Source organism: Manis pentadactyla, chromosome 12, assembly GCF_030020395.1.
Source record: "Manis pentadactyla isolate mManPen7 chromosome 12, mManPen7.hap1, whole genome shotgun sequence".
In the NCBI taxonomy this organism is placed as follows: domain Eukaryota; kingdom Metazoa; phylum Chordata; class Mammalia; order Pholidota; family Manidae; genus Manis; species Manis pentadactyla.
In genome coordinates, this window is record NC_080030.1 from 52,375,347 (window position 1) to 52,398,638 (window position 23,292).

Consider the following 23,292-nt stretch of genomic DNA (forward strand, 5'->3'; position numbering starts at 1 on the left):
ATGTATGCCTTTTATATAAAGCTCTAAGCTCTGCCAAAGCATGGATTCATCCCTCCTTTTTAAAATAGTAAAGCCTGGAAAACATGTCTTTCTGTCAATATTACTTTTCAATTTTAGATTTTTAGCATCAATAATAAGTCAAGCTTAATATGTACACTTTGTTTTTCCTCAGCATCTGGACAAGATATTTAAACACAGAGAACTGCAGCAGAAGCTGGTGGATGCCAAACTGGAGCAGGCGCAAGAAATGATGAAGGAAGCCGAGGAGCGACACAAACGCGAGAAGGAATATGTACTTACCATCTGTGTCACGTGTTTGTCTGGTCTGCCTCGAGGTCAGGGGTCCCCTGAGAAAGCTGTCCACGGGCATGCTCATCGAGCATTGGCCTGGAACAGTCTGAGCTTCCTTGGAGAACTACACTGGCCAGCCCAGTAGGAGGCACTGTATCTACACTATTTTTTACATTAAAACAGTCATGCATCCATTCAACTAATCTTTTCAGGTATCTGTCGTATGCTGAGCACCATCCTAGGTGCTGAGGTATAGCAGTGAACAAAACCAGGAAGGCCGTGTCCCAGCAATGGAGACTAGAGTTAACTGGGAAGAGACAGGCAGTAAAGAGGCAAACAAATAAGGAAGGATAATTTTAGATAATGATACGTGCTCCGGGGGAAGTAAGGAGGAACTGAGGAGGGGCAGAAAGAAGGGGCCCACTTAAGACTGGGTGAGCAAGAAGGCCTCCGGCGGGGAGGATGCCTGAGCAGAGCCCTCCCTGCGGAGGTGGGACGGGGGAGGAGGCCTCCAGCGGCAGCGTCTGCATCGCAAAGTCCCTGCTGCTGGAACCAGCTGGTACCCGCCAGAAACAGCAAGAGGTCAGGGTAGCAAGAGCACGTTGGCCCAGTAGGAGAAAGTTTCCAGACGAAGTTGGAGAGGTAAGCTGGGGGCAAATTGTACGGCTCAGCAGGCTCAGAAAGCTTGGATTTTCTTCTCTATATAATGGGAAAGTTCTGGGTAGTTTTAGCAAGGGAGTGACATGATTATCTTCATCTGTAAAAGATGAATTTGGCTCCTGAATGGAAAGTGATCTAAAAAGTTTAGGACAAGAAAGCGAGAAGATGGTTAGGAGTCCAGGCAGCACTGGATGAGATACGATGTGACAGCTTGGACTGGGGAGGTGGCAGTGGAGAAGGAGGGCAGGACACAAAAAGAAGTCGTGTTTTTCAATGTGAAACCAACAGGTGATGCTCTGAACAGGAGCTAATATCAGGGAAGAAGGGAAGGAGTCAAGGATGACGCCTGAGTGTTTGGCTTGAGAAACCGAGTGGTGGCTGTTAGGTCAGCTCATTAACTCCAAGCACTGTAGGGGTTATTCTCTCATTCTACAGATGAGAGAATTGAGGCTCAAAGAGGATGTGCAACTTGTTTAAGGCCTCATGTGCTACGTGACCAAGATGTGTTGGGCACACTTCCAACACCTCTCTCTGTCTCTGCATCTGTCTCCAGAGCCCACGCTCTGTGATGGTGCATCACACTCAGAGGTGTGTTTTAGAGGCATGAGTCCAAGAATGTGCCTGTTGCTGGGGAGACAGATTTAAGATCCAAGCAGCAGACTGATCACTCAAATGTGGCCATTTAACAACTGATCACAAGCTTCCCGTCTACCTAAACTCAAACTAGAATAGTAATCTTAACACAACTTTGGTTTTCAAACATGGTGACCAAAGGATGAATTCTGGAGAACATGACCTGGAGGACACTGGACAACTTCAAATGCTCATAATAAAAAGATTAATTTATTAAATCCATTGATGACCTAGCTCTCAAACCAAGAAGTAAAGCATTTAATTATTATTCAGAATCCAAGAAAAGAGATACCCCACTCTTGGCATAATTACCCCCCTAGGTGAAACAGGATATCAGTACATTTGGTATATAATATACGAGACACGACAGAGAAGCAACTAGGCAAAGATGCATGTGCAAGAGACACGGGGTGACCAAGCCTTAGCAGGAAACCAGCATGCTGCCCTATTTTCCTACGCTGCTTTAGCAAAATGGCAGATTTGAGTCAAAAAAGATAGGCCCCCTCAGTTCTTCAAAGCTGATCACCTACATGGATTCCAGTTCTGATGCTTCTTTTTGAAAGAGATGACTTATGAAGTCAGAGCTGCAGGGTTTCTTTATCCCTAGCAGGACAGGCAGCCACCTCCTTCCCTCCCAGTCAGGGACCACACGCCGCACAGGGCTCCTCAGTCCTCCTTGGGAAGCAGGGGCTGCGGACACTGCCGCCACCGGCTCAGACAGCCAGAGGGGACACTGCAGGTCTTCTACTCCACGCTGCCTCAGACCTCTCAATGAGTCCATTGCACTTATATTCATTAATCTTCACTGCTCTCTGGGAGGTAGAGAGGAATATACACAACCCATTTTATAAATGAAGAGGTCAAGCCATGGGAAAAAAGATAAACTTGGATTTTAAAAAAAGATGCCTCCAACCTTTTTAAAATAGCAATTTTATTGTGTTTTGTTCTGATTACAAAAGTGGACATTTTTTAAAATAGTGATAAACAAAAGAAAGAATTAAATCAGCCTGTCCTCAAATACAATAGAAACCTTTTAGCTGATGGCCACCTGACTAAACAGATTAATCCATGAGGTTCACCATTCTCTCTCTGAACATGCTAACAGACATCCACAGCATGTTGAATCTTATAACTGGTTGGCCACTCATAGTTGCCCAAGTAAGATGGGGCTTACCAAGAATCAGCTCTTTGTTCTCAAACCTTTTCTTTACAGTTATCCTTATTTTTGTATTATGTAAATCAACAGAATGATACGTCAGTTGATGAAACATAAGTGTGAAAAGAAAGAGTTATTTCTATGAAAACTACACTTAATGCTTTGAAAGACTAGATGTAGGCAAATAGCAAACCACAATTGTCAAGTCAGATGTGAACAGCTATAAAAAAACTGGGACAAAGTTGTAAAAATTCTTAGAATTACCCGATCCAGCTGTTTCGCAAATATCTTTGGGTCTCTTGGTTCTAGCACCACTGTTTAAAAAAATTTTTTTTTAATTATAAATCTTATATGGTACATTCTGGATATAACTTTGTAAAAACAAAACAAAACAAAAAGCTTCTTAATTCTAATCAGAAGATCCATACCCAAAACAAAGACCATAGCCCTACATCAAACTGATAAATTAATGAGCATACATCTTAAGTTAAAATGACGTTTTAATTATGAGTGTGTCCTTTTTAGGCCTGAAACAGCTTTTCTAATTTAACCCATCACCTCCCACTTCTGACTGTGTTTGATAAGATGGTCTTGTTTGTATTTGTAAGGCAGTTGTAGCAGAAGGATGAGGCTTATTTTGTTAATCTTGTACAGGATTTAGAATAATAGGTCACATTTCTAATCTGTTTCTCAAAATGTAATCCAGGGACCACCAATATCCAAACCATCTTCAGTATTTGTTCTAAGTATAGACTCTAAACATGTTCTATGTTTCCTAATTTACATTTCCTGAGAGGGATTTGCATTTTAACATTCTCCCTAGAAGATTCTGGTGCATGCTATGGTGAACAGTGGTCTAGGAGAATAACTTTGGGTTTAACGTAAAGAAACCATGGCCCAGGTGGGGGTGTCCTGGAGATATTCAAGCAGAAGCCAAATGATGGTTAGGGCAGGATTGCTACAGAAGTTTCCAGAATTTTGGTGGTTGGTTAAATTTTGTGTGATTTGTGCTTGAATAGGAGATGATTTTTGTTTGGTTTTTTTTCCAACAGAACCACCAATTTTTAGTTGAGAATCCAACTTTTTAGACTAGCTACTTCCTTGGCTTTCTTAGATTCTTCACAAAGTTCCCAAAAAATTTCATTAAGAGAGTTAATTAGCAAGTTATTCAGTTGTATACACAAATTACAACCAAATGGTCATTTTAAAGACATTTTTAACAGCCTCTGCATGTGTTCTCTCTTCTCACAGTTGCTGAACCAGGCAGCAGAGTGGAAACTGCAGGCCAGAGTGCTGAAAGAGCAGGAGACAGTCCTGCAGGCCCAGGTGACATGGGGACAGCAGTGCATGCGGGGTACTCTCCTTGCTGTTCCCAAGTAAAGGGACTGCGTGCGAACCAAAGACAGTCTGCACAAGGCCTTACAAGTGGCAGGGAAAGGGGGACAGGAGTTGGAGATGAAGAATGGCTTCATATTTATCATTTTTAAGCAAAAATAAAAGCACATGGTATGTCTAAGGAAAATCAGTGCCCTAACCACCAACTTTGTTGACACACAAATGAGGCACCAAAACGGTCAATCAGAATAGGTGGTGTCCAGGTTCCTGCCTCTCTGTGGCTATGTCCTCTCTCTCTTCAACCCCATTAACTGATAAAGGTAAGAATAAAATGCGAACTGTTCAGATGCACTGTCCATACCTGTCGATACTGAAAATGTCATTACTTGTTTGGTATTGCTTATAGTAAAAAGAAAGTAGAAAAATAGAGTCAACACCCAAGTTTTGTGCTATCAGAGGTTGGCCTTGTCAGTGGTGAATGACTAGGGGTAGCAGACAAGTTTTGATCTGGCTTCGGGATATCATGTGTGTGTTTTGATGATACTATAGGAATTCATATTTCAGACTCAAAAATAAAGCCTCATGCAACAGCTGACTGTAGAGGAAAGCCAGATCTTTCATAGTTCCAGTGCCCTTAGGGTCTGTCTCTCCTGGCAAACATTTCCTAGCAGTTTAGTATTTTAGTATTTTATTTATAAACAGTATAATTTGAACTGTAGAGCCCTCCTGCCCCACGCCAGGGGCCACAGAGGGGTTCTAGCTCCCCTAATGGGAGAAATGGCCAAGTACTAAAGGGACTGTAAGATCACACAGAACAAATTCACAGAAGGTGAGGAAATCACAGGCCTTCCAAGCTGGACAGTATAAATTTAAGATTTGGGTAATTCACTTCTAAACGTTTATGTGCTGACTGCTGAACACTTGCTCATTGTGTAAAAAACAGAATAGTTGTTCATTGTACGAATGAACAAGTTCAATGAACACGTGTTCATGTTTTAAAAAGAAAAATAGGAAATTTAAAAATCACAAATTATACCACTGTGCAGACCGAATCACAGATAACATTTTGATATCTAACCTTCCTAAAGCATACTTTTCCGATGTGTGTACTGAATGTAATGATGAATTGCTTTCCCCCAGTAATATATCAAAATAGTTTTAAAATACTAACTGCATAGAAATTGGAATTGGCTTTTTTACTATTTAATAAAATCAAAGGTCCCAGATTTAAAAAACTTACTCTAGAGTTACAAACTCAAGATCAACCCTTAGGCAGTCAGGGGACCCATCACATCAGGGTGTGGGGTAGATGGAAGGCCCCAAATTCCTATGTACAATAATGTTTAAATAAGCTCCTCTTGAAAAACATCCACACTGTGCTTTCTAAACTATTAAATTTTGAAAAACAAAGTCTATTACGGATTATTTTGCAGAGCACTCAAAAGCTTCCTTTGTTTATAAAGTGCCTTTAAAGGAGAGTGGGGGGGGGATGAGGGGGAGGCCTAAGTCCCCATTTCTATGGTCTGAGCAAGGGAAATACTGAGGACAGGTTGTGTTTTCCTTTTCAGTCATAAGACAACAGCTTGACAGTTCGGGCCATGATTCTCACTTAGGGAGGAGACGTCTGACTTTCAATTATACAAACCAAGGCAATAGAGTAAATGTCAGAGATGATCAATGGGATACAATTGGCAGTACAAATAGAGTGTTCATTGGATCGATAAGGATGAAGATGGTCCTAGATGTGGAAAGTCAGCAATGCAAGCACAACACAGCAACACAGATACAAAATACTGCCCAAGGGGAAAGATCAGCGAGTCAGATGTGAAAGCTGGGTAATCATAGTCTTTAAACTCAGAGGTCCTCACCTTACTTACATGGGATGCGAGAAGATTGCTCTGCAACTACTACTGTGACTGGATATGTTCCCAAAGCAAATTCTGGGAAGACAGCCCCTAGACATGGTTCTGCTTCCTGAATTAAAATTTAGTGCTCTATTAAAAGAATGCGTGTGTGTTGCCTGGCCTATTTAAAAGTGAAATGTTGGGGCAATTGTTGTTATCACTAACCCTAGGATAGTTTGTTTCTGTTTCTGTTTCTGCCTCTGGCAGTGCTGTGGATGACCTCTGGACGTCCCTTCCGTGATTCTCTGAAATACCAGAGTGATAGCGGAAAGATGACGCGTCCAGCCAGAAATGCCTCAGGTCGCTGTAACAGTGAGAGGGAAAATACAGCCAACCAAACATCCCTGAAGTGAACAGGAAGTACGTTGTCAGTTAGTGTGAGGAAGGAGCGTTAGAGTCGGCTACCTGAGAAAAGTATAACCCACACGGGCTTTGCCAAGTATGGCAAAGAGTTCGTACAGGAAGGAAAACAGATTATTAAAAATGGTCACTGGATGCAGGAAAAGGGAGTTGTTCAATGGGTACAGAGTTTCAGTTTTGCAAGATGAAAAAGTTCTGGAAACTGGTCACATAGCCATGTAAATATCCTCCACAATACTAATCTGTACACTAAAAACGGTGAAGATGGTAACTTTTATGTGATGTGTGTATTTTAACACAATTTAAAAGGAAAAAAATGTTGAGGGGGGAAAAAAAAACAATCACTAGAAAAAGGCCAGAGTGGTAGTGAAGTGAGACACTGTTTCTTGGCACTCTGGGTGTGACTGTATTCTCCAAGCCACAAGAAAACAGGGGAGGAGAAACAAAATCTGCCCAATTTACACACCAAAAACATGTTGCCCAAAGAAAGCAGGAGAGCTGGCTGGGGTGGGCGTGGCTGCTCCCGCTGTTGTTATCAAGGTTGCCTCTGCGAGGACGGCCTATGTGCTCACTCCTGCCCCCTCCTGCCTGCAGCCTGCAACTACAGGCCTGCAAGAGAGCTTGGGAGGAGGATCGGCTCAGACTGTAACATCTGCGACCGCCCCCGCCAAAACTCTGCTGGAATTACTGAAAAGTTGGAAAAAGAAAGGGAAGAAAATAAGAAAAAAAAGCCCAACAGGAGACTTAGCCAAGAATGTAAAAATGGCTTTTCTGAAAGAAGGTCAAGTGGATTAACTGCAGGCAGATGTTCCCACCCTAGACCACTGGATCGTGTGCAGTAAAGGCAGCGAGGCCCACAGCAGCTTACGCTCAAATTGAGGGTCTTGACCTATACGGGCCCTGAAATCAATTCAGCGGCACCTAGCCAGTACTTTGAAAAGAATGAAAGAGAATTAAATACACTATGTCAAGAGTACATTGCACACAATGAGTAAGGATTGCCTATGCACTGTGCGTGTGTGTGTAAAACCCTAGGGTACCTTCCTGGCCATGAATTCCCTGATGCTCCTTTACACAGTCTTTAACCTGTATGCAAGGAATCATGAAAAGCAACCTTCAGGCCACCAGAGTTGCCCCAAGCTCTGTCACATACTCATGGCGCTAATGAATTATTTCAAAATGATGGTCAGCTGTGGTCTGACTTTTCTTTGGAATCTGTATCCTATGGAAAGGTTTTGTGATATCATTTTGCTCTTATTTGCTGCAGTTAAAACTCTGCTATTCTGAATCATTTGAGAATGAGCCATTCTAGATAAGCACATATTCTGGGTTCTAGCGGTTGTCTGATTCCCACAGACTCCCTCTAACTTCCACTCTCAATACCGGGGATTCTGCAATCTCCTGTCTTTTAGTCAGTCCCTCCTCTCTGCTTTCAAAATGGTTGTCTCACAGTCCCACCAGTTTGCAGTCGGTTGGTGCCCATTTGAGTACTTAGGGCTGTTCCAGATGCTCAAGAGTATCAATGACTCATTTGAAAATGGAGGCTTTACTAACATGATCATCCATATGAAATCTCCACTCTCTCAAAGCATGCTATCCTAAAATTATTTTCAAGAGCAAATTTTATTTCATTATGTTCTAATACTAACATTATGTTCTAAATACTAACAATCAAATATTTACACACTCCCCTTCCCTGTCCTGCCCTATTCTCACCCTAAATGCAAGACTTGGAATTAGGCATGTAGAGATCCACAGACTCTGCTCTGTACTCCCATGAGAAGCCACACACTTGTACGGCTAAGCCATACAATGTGGGGTTTTTGTGCAAATTAGAAAAACGTGTTTCTTCTTAAGGACCATTAATAAATTTTTATCATAAACTGAGTTTGATGAAAAGGGACGTTTTACTGCTATTGGCTAGAATACTGTGTATTCACAAATACACAAAACCACAGTGTCTAAAATGGAAATGGCAATTATTTAGAGTGGAGCAGCCTACGTAAGGCAGTAGCCCTCATCCATGTCTGGCCCACATTTCCTTTACCACTTCTTTTCATTTGTCGACATTCTCACTTCTTTCAAGACCAAGTTCAAGGCTCACCTTCTCCACTAAAATATGGCTCACAAAGTCACCTGCCATGCTCACCTTCTCTGACCAGCATCGCATTTAACTGACTTATCCCTTCGTATTCACTGTCTTACAACCAAATTCTCTTTGGGATTATCTTTCCATTAGGAGTGCAGGTCTCTCAAAAACAGGAATCACAAGTTCAATGATTTTCTTACGTAGAGTCAATCTTTATGTTCAGCGCTCAATAAATGTTTATGGGTAAAATTACAATATGACATGGTGGTGATATATGCTATTACTTCATTTTTCTTTAAAGAAGTACTTCAGTCATACTCAATGATCTTGGTTGATCTCATAGTAAATAGAAAAACTGAACATATGACTAACATTGTACTGAGAATTCTCTAAAATCATTTTTCTTCTCAATTAATGAACAGTGACATACTACTTTGTTCCGGAAGCATTTTGAAAGCAGCCCTAAAATAGACCCACTGTTTCCCCTGTTTACAGCTTACTCTTTACTCTGGGAGGTTTGAAGAGTTCCAGAGCACGCTGACAAAAAGCAATGAGGTGTTTGCCACTTTCAAACAGGAAATGGATAAAGTGAGTATTGCTTACTCCCCACAAAATATTGACATTTTCTATTTTGACAGACAATTGTCCCTTGGTTTCATATTTCTCTCACCAAGATATTTCAGTCCATTTCATGAAGTAATGAAAAATTTTTTATATGTGTAAATGAGATTTGGGCTCTTTTTTTATTGGTAAGTGGCCAGTGAACTAATCTTAGGAACAGTCCAAAAACACTAGGATACATTTTCACTCTGAGGAAGAATATTTTCCTTTTCTAGTCCATGGAGGGAGCTTTAAAAAAAAGACAGGAGCTGCATTATACCATTATGCTGTTTATACTACAATCATAAAATATTTAATCTTCTAATACTTAAAAAAAACATTTACACAAATCAAATACACAGAAGTAGAATGTTACAGTGGAAAATACCATCTCATAGGATCCTCCATAGGATATGTTGCATGATGTAACTGACAGAGCCTGAATGAGAAGATGGAGGCCTGAATTCAAATTCCGATGTGCTCTTACCCATCAAGTAGCACTGGACTTTACTTAACTTTCCCCTACTTTCTTTTTCTTTTATCTGTAAGTTAATATTTCCCTTGCCTACTTCACAAAACTGTGAAGTCCAAATAAATTAATGTATTTTAAAGGGTTTTAAGCTTTTTAAAAGTCTTTTACAAATATAAGATGCTAATATTATTATTGTACATAATGTTTAAATCTTGTTCAACTCAGTGTCTTCCCAAAACAAAATCAGCATCCAAATTGTATTTAACAGGCATTGACATTAATCCTTTTTAGGTGTAGAAAGCATCCTTCGAAAGCATTTTCATAAGATAATATGATGAACTGCACAACTCAGTGATCAATCTTAAGTTGGCCAAAAATGTAAGTTTCAGCTTTCCCAGCCCAGGATGGATCCATCTGTTTTTTCAAAATATTTTTAACTAAGGAGAATTAAGATTGGAATAAATATTAAAGTAGGAAAAATGTTTATATTTATTTCAAAATTACATAGTTTTAAGAGTGGAATAAATATTAAAGCAGAAGTTTTTAAGCTGGGATTCATCTATAGACTTTTAGTAGTAGACCTGAGAATGAGCAGAAAAAAATGTGACACACATAACCGCATCTCTTTAAGTGTGGGCCCATAGATTTCATCAAATTCTTAAAGGAGTTGATGACTTTTAAAAGTTTACAAACTACTAACTTGGTTAAATGATCAAAGTAAAAACCACTCAAGCCTCACCTAGCTTCTCTATAGAGCCCAGGGGCTGACAGACAGGGCCCAGCCTCTGGCCTCCACATCTACCCAGACTCAGGCCCCTTGGCCGGAAGCAGCAAGTGCCCAGGTGCAGCTCACCCAGGGAAACTGCCCCTGATTACATAATGTCTTGCCCTTCACTTCATCCGAGCAGAGAGGAGATTCTACAATCAGGGACATGAGTGGTTTCAGGCTCAAAAACACAGGCTGCATTTTATTCACTTCTGTATCCTCTACACCCAGGCCCTGCCTGGTGACCAGCAGACACTCTGAACAGCTGCATTAAGTGAAATGAAATCAGCCCCATTCTTCTGCTAATTCACATAAATATGACTCCACCTCTCAGGACTTCCATTTGCCCATTTATAAAGTGGGAATGAAAACAGAACCTTTGTTGTGGGACGTTTTCAAGGATTAAATGAATAACACATGTAGACACGCTCTGTGAATCCCACCACACTCCACAAATGTACAGGCTGAGAAAATGGGAAGTTGCCTCTGTGCAGTACTTCTCGGAGTGCCCGGGTGTCACCCACATTTTAATGGCTAATAAGCCAGGGCAGCTTTCTCACTTATCATCTTCTATTCAGTAAAGTAAACAATCTAAACGCCAAAGTTATTCATGGCACTAAATAAAGCTATTTTTGTGTCAAACGAAAGAAAAAACAGTGACAAACAGGGGTGGCACCAAGTGGTTTCCTTTTTCCTGAGTTGGCTGTGGTGCAAATAAGTTCACCCACCACTGACCTAGATGGTTCAGGAACAAATCACGACTCTCACCACTCAGTCTTCATTTCTCGACATCAAACTTTTGTTTGCCTCAGCAGCTAATAACACAAGGACTTTTCTTGACACCATGTATGGAATAGCTTCCTTGATAAACTAACTCTTCAGGATTAACATTAAAACACTTTAATTTCTGTAGACGACTAAGAAAATGAAGAAGCTGGAAAAGGACACAGCCACGTGGAAAGCCCGGTTTGAGAACTGTAACAAAGCCCTGCTGGACATGATCGAAGAGGTGAGGCAGCTCCTCCCCTAGTTCATGATCTCCTGTCTGGTTGACATATTCATACCCGGATAATAATTATAACTTAATAGGACAAATTATTACCTTTGAAAAACAGCTAAGTTTTTCTGGGATGTGATCCATGAAACTGTAATAAAACTAATTAAAGCAAAGGTAATTCAGAATGGGGTCCAGACTCATAAAGAGCTCTGTGACCCTAAATTACAAGCCTATATGTTGATTCCAAAGCTGCCCCCAAAGCAGCTCCATGCCTGAACTGCAGATTCCTTACAAGCTGGTGTCTTACTTGCTGTGTGCACGGTGCCTGGCACATAACAGGTGCAGAATAGGTTAAGTAGTTGATTTGATCATACTGAGAGAAGACACCAGCCCAAGCACCCAGGGTATGTGTCATCTTATAAATAGATAAGGAGATACAGTGTTTAAAGCCTCCATCAGATATTTAATTACTGAAATTATGTCAGGCTCTGTAGGTTTTGAGATTATGACAGCAAAGACACATGGCAGGGTTTACAGGTGAAGATCCCTCCATGTGAACAAACGAAAGACAAGTCTTAAAGAGCACAGAGTGCCACAAAGGTGTTGGGGGAGGAGTAAGAGGAGTAGGAATTACTTCATGCACAAACACGTCGCCATTTCCAGGGAAAAGATGGAGAGTTGAATAGTTGGAGCAGCCAGCATCATAAATTAGTGTGTGGTGATTTTCTCTGGCCATAATCACTGTTCTAACAATTCATCCCAAATTGCAACCAATTCCAAAGAGATGTGCTTATTATTCATCAACATAAATCAAACAGTTGCTAGACTGGCATTCAGCAGTTTATCTATAGAATAGATGAGGCCGTGCTGACAGCCAACTCCCAGTCCAGCTCATTCATTTTGTCACAAGCTTTTGCTTATGCCTTCTAAGTCCTGGAAGCAGAAAAATTGGTCTACTTTAAGATTCCAGAGGCCCTGGACTGAAGCAGAGAGAACTGTGTCATCTTTCTTTCCTAAAGGAAAGTGATTACAATTCTTCCAGAGACTCACACGCATGCAAAAGCGAAGTGATGCCCCTAAGCGTCTGTTCAGCCACCACTCTGTGGCCAGGCCCCAGAGCCTAGCAGACAAATTCCTGGACAAATGATTTTGCTTAATTCCAGGGGGGCATATTGGCAATTTTGCTTTTCATGATGTTTTGTGTGTGTGTGTGTGTGTGTGTTTTCGAATCACAGAAAGCACTGAGGGCTAAAGAATACGAGTGCTTTGTGATGAAAATTGGGAGGCTCGAGAACCTCTGTCGAGCTTTACAAGAAGAGAGAAACGAACTCTACAAAAAAATTAGAGAAGCGAAAACGCCCGGAAAGGATGACCCGAGTCAGCACACCTCCGACGAGGAGCCAGAGTCAGCTGCCGAGGGAGGGCCGGATGCAGAGGAGGCCGACAGCGTTCACGGTGCTGGGAAAAATCTGGCCACAACCTTCATGATAATTCATCATCCAGAGGCGACCCTCGACAGATCCCAGGAAGTCCAGCCAGGATTGGGCAGTCCTCAAGGGGGCGGTGACAGCGCCCTGAAGGAGCCCGAACGGTCCCCTCTGGGCACATCCTGCCATCCAGAGAGTTCCCTGCCTCCCCCAGCTCCTCAGGCCGAGGCTGAACCTCCTCCGGGGACCAGCAATATCCCCGTGGGAGCAGAGGCTCAAGACTGGGGTCTCCTGGCTGCAGCACAGGCTGGTCAGCAGCCCCTGAAGCCAGAGGCAGAAGCTTCCACTCCGGGCCCGTGGCTCCCAGCAGGGCCTTCCCTACCGGCGGCAGAGGCAAATGGTCCTGCTCCATCACCCGCAGCAGGTGAGCAAGCTCCAGCTGGCGTGCCGGGGTGTGAGCCTGGTGGGCAGCCCCCACCAGCCGCAGCGACAGAGGAGGCGCTGCCCGCAGGGGCCTCAGCCGGGCCCCGGGACCCGAAGCTCCTGGGGCCAGGCTGGGAGGGGTAGCCCAAGCCTCACCCGCCCGTGGAGGGCTGCCCTTCCCGGCTTCACAGCTCTGCCTGACAGTACATCTTTGGCACTGTCTTCCGAGAGGCATTAGATGTCTAATGGAAGAGACTTAATTAGAATCAAGACATTTTTAAATGTTTTGCAGAGTACATTCAGCGTTTGGTATTTGTTCTCCATTTATAACTGATGTAGAGGTTTTCTATTTAACACTGGTTGATGGTATAATTTTCCCAAATGGCAACAGAACATTCAAATAGCAAATTTGTATTAATTTGCCGTTAAGGTGGTACTTACTTCAATTTCTTAACAGTAAGATTTGGTGTTTAAAGACTTCCACTACAATATGTAAATACCGAAAATGTGGTGTTCTGTTTATTTCCATGTATAGCTTAGTAAGTTCCACAGTAAGTAACAGATGTCCAGGTTCCATTTAAACATTATATACTTAATACACGCATATGTGTGGATGTATATATTTTTTTATGCACATATATACACCAGGAGCTACTGCAAAGGCCTCAGCTGGGACACACACACACACACACACACACACACACACACACACACACATAAATTTCTCTCATCACTTTTTGGATTTCTCTCATGCAAACTGTTTAGATGCTAATCAAAAAATTATCTCTTACTTGCACTTGGGACTACAGTAGACTAATGCTAATCAGAAGCAGGTTCAGAACACAAATATTTAGGCCATATAGTGCTGGGCAAAAATAAGTAACCCAACGGTAGGTCAATAAATTCAACCAATTAATCAAATGACAGAACAACAGTTGGGTTAGACAGCAAATCTGCGCGGAGTACACAGACCCAAAGAGGGCCCTCAACAGAAAAGGGGAACCGTCACATCATAGACTGATGACCTCTTCCAGCTGTTTATCCTACACAACTCAGCCCCTTGCCTTGCAACCCTCTCATGCAGTCGGGCAGCCCATTCGCGGCTTCCCACGAGGAAAAGGTTCAAAGCGGGAAAGGGAGCTAGGGAGTGGAGGGACTGAGGGTCCTGACTGAGGGATGGAGAGGAAGCGGAACTCTCGTCTCCTGATGGATACTCAGCTGGCCCTGCCAACTCCTCTGTTCCCTCCTGTCATCTACCGCTCTCTGCAGAGGGTCACCTACCTCTGCTTGCTGTTGCTGCCTCCATCTATACTCTCAAAGCATCTGCTCCATTTTTCAAACGTCCTCTTTTGCAGCTGGAAATTAAACCCAGCCCTCATCTCAATTATTGCTAAGTAAAAGCTACTGTTTTTCCAAAACAGAAGTCCATATAGGGTCTCAATATCAGTGATGAGGCTTACAAGCCAACATATTTTCTACTTTGAAGAGTTCTCCACAGCCAGAAGTACAAAGCAGGGGACAAATTGTCCCCTACTCCAAAGGACTTGAAAAATAGGTGAGGATTCAAGAGAAGGCAAATGCTACAAACACCTGGGGTTATCCACATACATATAAAATTATCACTGCTTGACAAGAACATCTAATAATACTGAGAGCATAAATTGCTCTGCTAGGGTAGCAGCAGACCAACAAAGAAAGAGGAAGGAAGAGAGGGAGGAGAGAGGAAAGGTGGGGAGAAAAACATCTAACGCAGCCTTACTATAAAAGTTGAATCCAAGTAAAAAGATGGATAAATGGAATATTTCTCTACTACTTATCCAGGAACTCATTCTTCAGTGTCGCATGTGGCTGCCTGCCAAGGTACACAAAGTGCTTGAAGGCAGCAACCATATGCTACAAGAATTGTGAACTGCATAAAATTCGTTTGAAGTAGACAGTGAGGGTAATAACAAAATGCTAATCAGGAAAAAATGCATATCGCTATTTGAGAACCTGTGTTTTTTTTAAAGGCTTAAAATATTATAACCATAGTGTATCCAGCCAAATTGAACATTACTGAAAATCTTAGAGATTTAAACATTCATTTAATTCAAAGCCAAATATTCACCATAACAATCCAGGAGGGTCTCCTTTCCCACTACTTACAGAGGCTACACTTCCAAAAACAGAGTAAGATTAGATAATCATAGTCAAGTCTCAGTTTGGGTGGTTAGCAAGAGAAACAGGCAGGAGAGGAGCCAAAAAAATTCCATAAATCATATATTCTAATGCCCAAAGTTCTTTTTGTTTTCCCTCTAAAAACCTTTCATGGCAACACATTACTCACTACTGTGTGTATCTTGGGCAGAGTTTTGGATACAATAACTTGCTTGAAATTTGTAAAGCTTAATATAGGCTTTGGAAGAATTATTTTAATATTCAAGAATGTTTGATTATAGTCCTTTGTTTTAGAATTCAACTTTACTAATTATAACAATAACTCATAAGACCTGAAGGAATAAGGGATCTCTGTTCTGTATCAAGTTCATGTAATATTTCTAGAAATGCCAAGTCTACTTTCTAGAAGTACTACTCATTGTTGACATTTTCTAAATTAAGTAACTCTAAGTTATGTATCTATTAAAAAGTTACTTCTCTTCCTGAATGTTCTAGCAGTGGTTTTATTTTTTTTAATTTCATTTATATTTACTTTTACTTTTGTTACTATACTTCAACAACACCTAACAAAGATTATGGTTGTATTCTACTGTTGGTTGAATTTTGGGTCTCTGAGTAGAATGTAATGGTATGGAATGCTTTGAAAATCTTAGAGTGTGTGTGTGTGTGTGTGTGTCTGTGTCTGTGTGTGTGTGTCTGTGTGTGTCTGTGCATCTGTAGTGAAAGAAATGAAAAGGGGAGGAAGTGAGGAAGAGAGAACATGACTGCCCAGGGCTAAGGAGAGAGCAAAACTCACTCTTCTGCCTGACCATCTGCTGCTGTTATCACATGGCCAATGTTTCTCTTCAGTCCCAGGCTCCGTGAGACTCTGCTTCCACAGACTGGAAGCGTGTGTCCTCTCAGAAACACTCTGAGGAGTGAGGGAGGGGCTGTAGGAGGTGTCAGCTCATGCCGCTTCTACTCAGTGCTTTTAACGGCTCCAAGAATTTCCTCTAGCAAGACCGGAAGAGGGCCAGCCATTCTGCCTTTTGCTAATTCTCTCCTTCCCAACCGTATTGATCCAAGAGGAGCTTCTTGAATATGGCCTTTCCTAGTATGCCTGAACAAGAAGATTGCTTAGCTAGAATGGAAAAAAGATTAAGCCTTACCCTTAAGGCTTTTTTGCTACTTTTTGCTTGGTGTAGATACACATTTTTTAAATTGTTCTTTTTTTTGAAATAATAAAAATGTTACATGTTCATTGCAAAACTGAGGCTGCTTTTCAATATGACTAAGAGATCATTAGGAGAGAAACCACCTCAGGAAAGCTTCCTCTGCCCCTTCCTCCAACCAGTAGGCAAATCCAGTATTTAAGAAAAATAAATGTAATTTAAAATGTAAATAATTGACTAAGAAAAGATGTGAAATAAAAATGATGACACTAGTCTCTAAACTTTATTCCCATCATAAACTGGCAAGTAAGATTTAGGAGGCAAGTAAGGCAGATGGGTTAAATTTCACAAGGTTTAAATCATTTCCATTTCTGTACTTTAAAACCTGAATATCAAAGTTATCATTAGATCAACCATAAGGGCATTCCATTAGAAGCATTCATAAATGATAGTAATAAAGATTTTTCTTGATGCCTGTCAAGCTGTATCCACAACCTGATGTTAAGTCTCCTTACTGAAGGTCTACGAACGCTAGTTACTATTGTATATATATGTGAATGTACACACGTACACGTACATATAAATGCATATGTATAAAATTTGGCCTAGATTAAATTCTGTTCCTATAGGTGAGTTTTTAACACCTGTATTTTCAAAAGATACTTAGTATTACCTTTCCTGATAAAGACAAATGAAGAAAAAAAATCATTTCCTGCGTAAATAAGAATATTTGATAGAAACATTTAACTAGCAAAATAAACCATTGATCCAATTGATCCATGGCACAAAAATTATTCTACCAGGAGAAAAGAAATGAGATAAATCACTTCAACTGCAAAATCAAGTTGGCTAAATCTAAGTGTAAGTCCTTCGTCCTGCTGGATTTTAGAGCCTCAGCTTTCTGTTAACACAAACATCTATCCCATTTTAACTGAATTTTTAAAAAGGTGATATAATGCTCAATTACCTTATGCCACAATTAAAACACACCAAGGTATAAAACTCATTATTTCAGAACTGACAGTCAGTTGACATTTTATGTCAAAGACCAAAAACCACCACTGAAATAAAATAAGAAGACATTAAGCTAAGAGGGGCAAAGGGAGAGAGAAAAAAAGATTTTCAATCCCATAGCTATTATATAAGAGGCAAAATAAGAAGATAAAACTTTAAGACCACTAAGAGCAATAAAGAAGAGAGACATAAGTTGTGGGAGCCTTGTGTAAAAGCAAGATGCCCAGAGGCAAGAGCCATAATGAAGTGAATATACTTCCACACCACAGCTTCAACACAGGGAATTTTTACAAATGTCTGTCTCAGTATTATGGCTTTATTGTCTTTCTTTTAAAATAATAAATGCATTCTTTTCAGTATAAAAATAATAAAATTATATTATAGAAGTTAGAAAATAGAGAAAAGAGAAAAATTAACTATAATTCCATCCCTCTAACTTAACCACTGTCTGTAGTCACTGTATCACACTATATTTTAAATTAAGTATCTTTTTTATTTAACATGATGCTAGTTTGTCTTTGGAAGAAGGCACAGTAGTTCAAGTGAGAGTAATAGCTATCAGTAGCTGCCAGATTTGAGTGTTTACACTATGTATTCATATTATACATTTCATTATGTAAACATGGAAATACATTATATTATTTATAGAATAAGCATGACTGCAAATACAAATGCACAGAATTCTTATATGTTGTTAGAAAAAGTTATGCCGTGAATTCCACCACATATGCACAGGTTTCCAAATAAACTTACTAGACATAGGCAGAATGAGATACCTAAACTTAGCAGAACTTAAAAAGAAATAAATAAATAACCAACTCTTAGAGAAATACAAATGTAGTAATTAACAAAAGAAAAAGTCAAACTCCAGCTTATGAAGTGACAAGAAACACAATAATACCATAAATCACAGGATTGGCTAAATAAAGGCCAATGTTCTAAAACAAATCTAAATTCTTCAAAGTTAATGAGGCAGTGGTTTTGTTGCTCTAATAAAATGACGGTCACCAGCATTAGCTATATCATGTCAACTAAGAAGGACAAAACTAAAAAGCACTGTTAATCTGAGATTGCTCTAATATCTATGGGGTAGATGCCATCAGCTATGGAGTATTCAGAGATCTCACATACTATGGAAAATTGAACGTCAAAGTTCAAATTTATGGAAATAATACAACAGGGGCACCTTTCATCATACCCAAAGTCATGAGGTTCAAATGTCTCAGATGGAAGTCGACCCATGTGATATCATAAGCTACATTTATTAGAATAGAGCAAATGCTCTCCCCAGGCCAGTGTAATTCCTCAAAGGCTGTTGTAATGCTCTGAGTAAAGAAATTCGTGTTCAATTCTCTTGGTTTCTTAACATCCTTATCAAGGAGTTATTCCCTGGAATAAAATCACTCAAGTCTAACCAAGGTGAAAAGTATAGGATAGCACCAGTCTAGGAATCAGGCTATCGAATCCCTAGTCCTTGTTGACTTTGGAGAAATCACTTAACATCTCCGGGCCTCAGTTCTCTCATCTTTAAAATTAAAGCTTTAGATGATTCTGAGGCTTTTGGTATCTCTGATAAAATCCCAAGAGACCTATAAAGTTATACAGGGCTCTCCACTCTCTAGGGAGGCTTTTGTTCTTAGAGATCTGCAAATCACCTTGGCCACTTGCATTAAGTCAGGCAATGTGAAGAGATTACTCAAATAAATAAAAGTAAGAAGTAGCTCAAATAAAATTATTTTAAATTTTAAAAATTAGACAAAAGAAAGATGAAAGAGGAAATCACAAACTCTTGGATTTCTTCAACAAAGACCGAAGGCTTTCTATGTATAGGGTTCTGTGTTAGCCCCTGGGAGGGCCGCAGTTACAAGGCTAAACAAAGGATCTCAGGACCACCCACACCTTAGCTCTATCAGAGGCAAGCCTGAGGGCTCCTCCCACTACCTACACTGCCGACCCAGCACCAAGGGAAGGGGCTGCAAGAGATGCCGAGAGGTCCCGTTGACCACAATGTTCAGCAACCAAAAAGCAGAAAGGAGACTTCTAGGGGCAATTTTATTACAAATGGTACCCAACTTTCCAAGTGGAAAAGTTGTGTTCCTGATAGAGAAGAAAGGTGGTATGAAATGTGTGTGTGGTTATTTGTGTGTGAATGTGTGTGTGTGTACATGTGCATACTTGTGTGTGAGGAAATGTATATCTGTGTGTAATATCTACCAGTACATGTGTATTTTCATGTGTGTTGGATGTATGTAGCACTAGGTGAAAGTTTATAATTGTATGTGACTGTATTCATGCATTGTAAAGTGACATGAGCCTATGCAAGTGTGTGTAGTCATGAAGGAGTTTGTGGCATGTGTGTGATGGGGCTGGGAACTGAGAAGCTAAAACAGATGTGATTTAGTCATGTGACTAGCTTGTGTTTATAGGATCATGCCTTGTTGCAGACTTCTGTTTGCACGACTAATTCTTTTTTGCTTAGTGTTATAGGGCACATTCTTTTTGGCTAACAATCTGCCTTCAGAACAAACGGGCAGGTGGAGGAGGCTGCATGTGTAGTAGCTGCAGCTATTTGCAAAACAATTGCACACACCACCAGCCCAACATGGCAGCCACCACCGACTCACAACTCCCACCCTCAGGCAAGTCTACAGGTCTGTCTTGAGAAATTCTCAGTGCCATCCTTCACATGAACCAGCGCCAACTTGAGAAGGGAAGACAAGAAGTGGCAGCAAACAGGCTAACTTTTTTTTTTATTAAGGTATGATTGATATACACTCTTATGAAGGTTTCACATGAAAAAGCAATGTGGCTACTACATTGACCCACATTATCAAGTCCCCACCCATACCCCAATGCAGTCACTGTCCATCAGTGCAGCAAGATGCCAGAGATCCACTATGTCCCTTCTCTGTGATACGTTGTTCTCCCTGTGATCTCCCACACCATGTATACTAAACCTAATACCCCCTCAGTCCCCTTCTCCCTCCCTCCCCACCCGCCCTCCCACACCCCTCCCCTTTGGTAACCACTAGTTCATTCTTGGAGTCTCTGGTCTGCTGCCATTTTGTTCCTTTGCAAAAGGCTAACTTGATTCTTGTGTTTCTAAGTAAGAGAGGAGGTCCTCAAAAGGCCACTATCCCTAACAAAGGTGGCGTCCTTGGGGGCAAAGTTATAGTCTCCTTTATCTCTGCGAACTATCACCCAGCTGAAACCAAGCCCCTGGATATTAAGCATGCATGTTTCTCTGAACTAAAAGCCAAAGAAAGAGTATCTAGTCCATTTATGCTTTCATCAGTGAGTCAGAAGGCACCAAACCAGACCTGACTGCAGATGCCACCAGCCAATGTCAGGCCCATGACTCATCCTTTGTGCAGAGATTTTTTGCTGTGATACAATTCATCTCCCCAAAATGTCTACTATTGACTAGCTGTGCTGTCATAGCTGGACCATCTGGCAGCTCCCTTGCCCATTATTAGACAACTAATCCAGAAGTCTTCCAATTCAATGTGGAAATAATTTAAAGCAATACCCACAGGAAGTAAAGTGGGGGCTTTTTATAACAAATTAATTGCCTGCCATTTACAAGTTAACTTATGATCTTCAAACGTTAAAGGGAACAAAACAACAAAACATAAATAAAATTGAAAGACAACAGAATGGGAGAAGATAATCACAATAAACACAGCAAAGCATTAATGTCCACAATACAAACAGAAATCATACAACGCAGTAAGACAAAGAATTCAGGAGAAAGTGAGAGAAGCAGTGGGAGGGTGCAGGCAGTGAGGGGCAGAGGGCATTGTCCAGAAAGAATTTAGAAACAGTAATAAAACCTACTACAAGACAATCTAATCAGCTTTTTATCACCATCATGCACAGCAGTTCTGAATAACGTCATCAGTATTAAAGTTGTCCTCCCTGCCCCAGGTGATCGCTCCACTGTGTGCCTCATCTCCCATCTGCCTGCCGCCAGCATGGGATATGATGGGCAATTCATAGAAAGAGAAATGCAAATGACCAAAATATATCAGGCCAATAAAAAAACCATGAGATACTATCACTTTTGTCAATTAGACTGACAAAAATTTAAATATTGATAATATCCAATATTAGCAAGGATGAAAGCAAGTGGGGACACTCAACAAATGGTTGGTACAGTATTGGGTCATCTGTCTTTCTGTCTATTTGTAGGAGTTCTTTTGAAGGGCATTGAAAGTAGGTATTACAGTGCAAAAATAAAAATTATTTACAAAAAGCAGACATATGGCTCTTGCCTGCCCGCATCCTTCCCTTGGAGGAAGCCCTGTGCCCTGGATACTTACAGTCTGGATGGGGCCATTCATCACAGAGTGCTGGCCCCCTCACCCAGTGCTGGCCTCAGGGGAGGGCCCGAAGCAGCCTAACACTTGATAAGGTATTCCATTACAGACAGGGGCAGCTCTAGGATTTCCACAGAGCAGGGAACTTGGGACTTCGGTCTGCTTAAAAGAGGGGGCAGGAGGCTATTAGGTTTTTCATGAAGTTGCATTTGCTTTATGGCAACAACATTGTTTTAATTCGTGTGTTACCTTGGGGTTTAGGGGCCCTGGAGCTGTTTGCATCCAGTGTGCCTAAATCACCAAGGGGTTAGTCTAGTCTAACTACTGTTTCTTTCTATTGGAATTCTGCCTACCTCCTGGAGATAGCCTGTGTACAGGATACAGACAAAGGAAAAGAGTGGAGGCACAGGACAAGCATAATCCTGATAACTATATTTGTGCTTCTGGATGCAGTTGGTCTTTTTGGATCAAATAGTTGCCCTTTTTGTTTAAGAGGGTGTGAGTTGGGTTGTTTTCAATTGCCTTCAAAGAGCTTTTGGTAACAAAGACAAGGAGAAGCTCATATAGCTGAAGTGTGGTACACCAAAAAGAAGAGTTTAAAATTACAATTGAACTTATACTAAAATGGTTTTAAAATCATTTTTCTCAGCTAATCTTTTAAGATCCTGTATTGCAAAGATGATGAATTAGTACAGTGTGAATTCTTTCATGTAACCCCCAACTGGGTCAAGAAACAGAAACCCCAAGAATTCCAGAAGCTGCCTTGTTCCCCTTCTCGACCACTACCCACTTTTCTGATGCCCAGCAAGATGGATTTGTTTTTCCTGTGTGTGTGTGTGTGTGTGTGTGTGTGTGTGTGTGTGTGTGTGTGTGTTGTTGTTATTTTACTTTATAAAAGTATAATTTTTTTGTCTGGCTTCTTTCACTCAAAACTGTATATGTGAGATTCACACATGTTATAACTTACAGTAGTTTGTTCATTTTCAATTATTATATAGTCATCTATTGTATGACTATACCACAATTTATTTATGTATTCTAATGTCTACTGACATTTTAGTTGTTTCCAATTATTGGCTACCACAAATAATGTTGGTATGACATTTCCTAAGTATATGCTTAGGAAACAGTTTTCCAAAGAGATTGAAACAGTTATTTCAACTACCAATGTTCAAGAGCTCTAATTGCTCCCTGTCCTTCTCTTGGTATCATCAGTCACTTTAATTTTAGCCATTTGGGTGTGTGTAGTAGTATCTCATTATAGTTTCAACTTGTCTTTCCTGGATGACTAATGAGGCGGAACATCTTTTCTGATAGTTATTAGCCAAGTGGATATCCTCTGTGGTGACATGCACACTCATGATCTTTTCCCATCTTCTCCTATTGAGTCATCTATGTTTTTCTTGTTCATTTGTAGAGCTTCTTATATTCCTGAAAAGCAGCATTTTATTAATTATTGTAATTGTAAATGAATTTTCATATCTGTGGCTTTCTGGTTTTTTATTCTCTTAGTGATATATTTTGATAAATGTGGTTTA

General features: G+C 40.7%; 1 protein-coding gene across 1 annotated transcript in view; it reads left to right on the forward strand.

Annotated features, from left to right (window-relative positions):
• Nucleotides 1-15,757, forward strand: part of TXLNB (taxilin beta) — a 39,820-nt gene extending 24,063 nt beyond the window's left edge. The window contains exons 6-10 of the mRNA XM_057489148.1: nt 173-292; nt 3,992-4,066; nt 8,924-9,016; nt 11,180-11,275; nt 12,499-15,757. Coding sequence (XP_057345131.1) covers nt 173-292; nt 3,992-4,066; nt 8,924-9,016; nt 11,180-11,275; nt 12,499-13,257 — 1,143 coding nt within the window. The 3' untranslated portion in view covers nt 13,258-15,757. The remainder of the gene's footprint in view (nt 1-172; nt 293-3,991; nt 4,067-8,923; nt 9,017-11,179; nt 11,276-12,498) is intronic.
• Nucleotides 15,758-23,292: the final 7,535 nt, after the last annotated feature.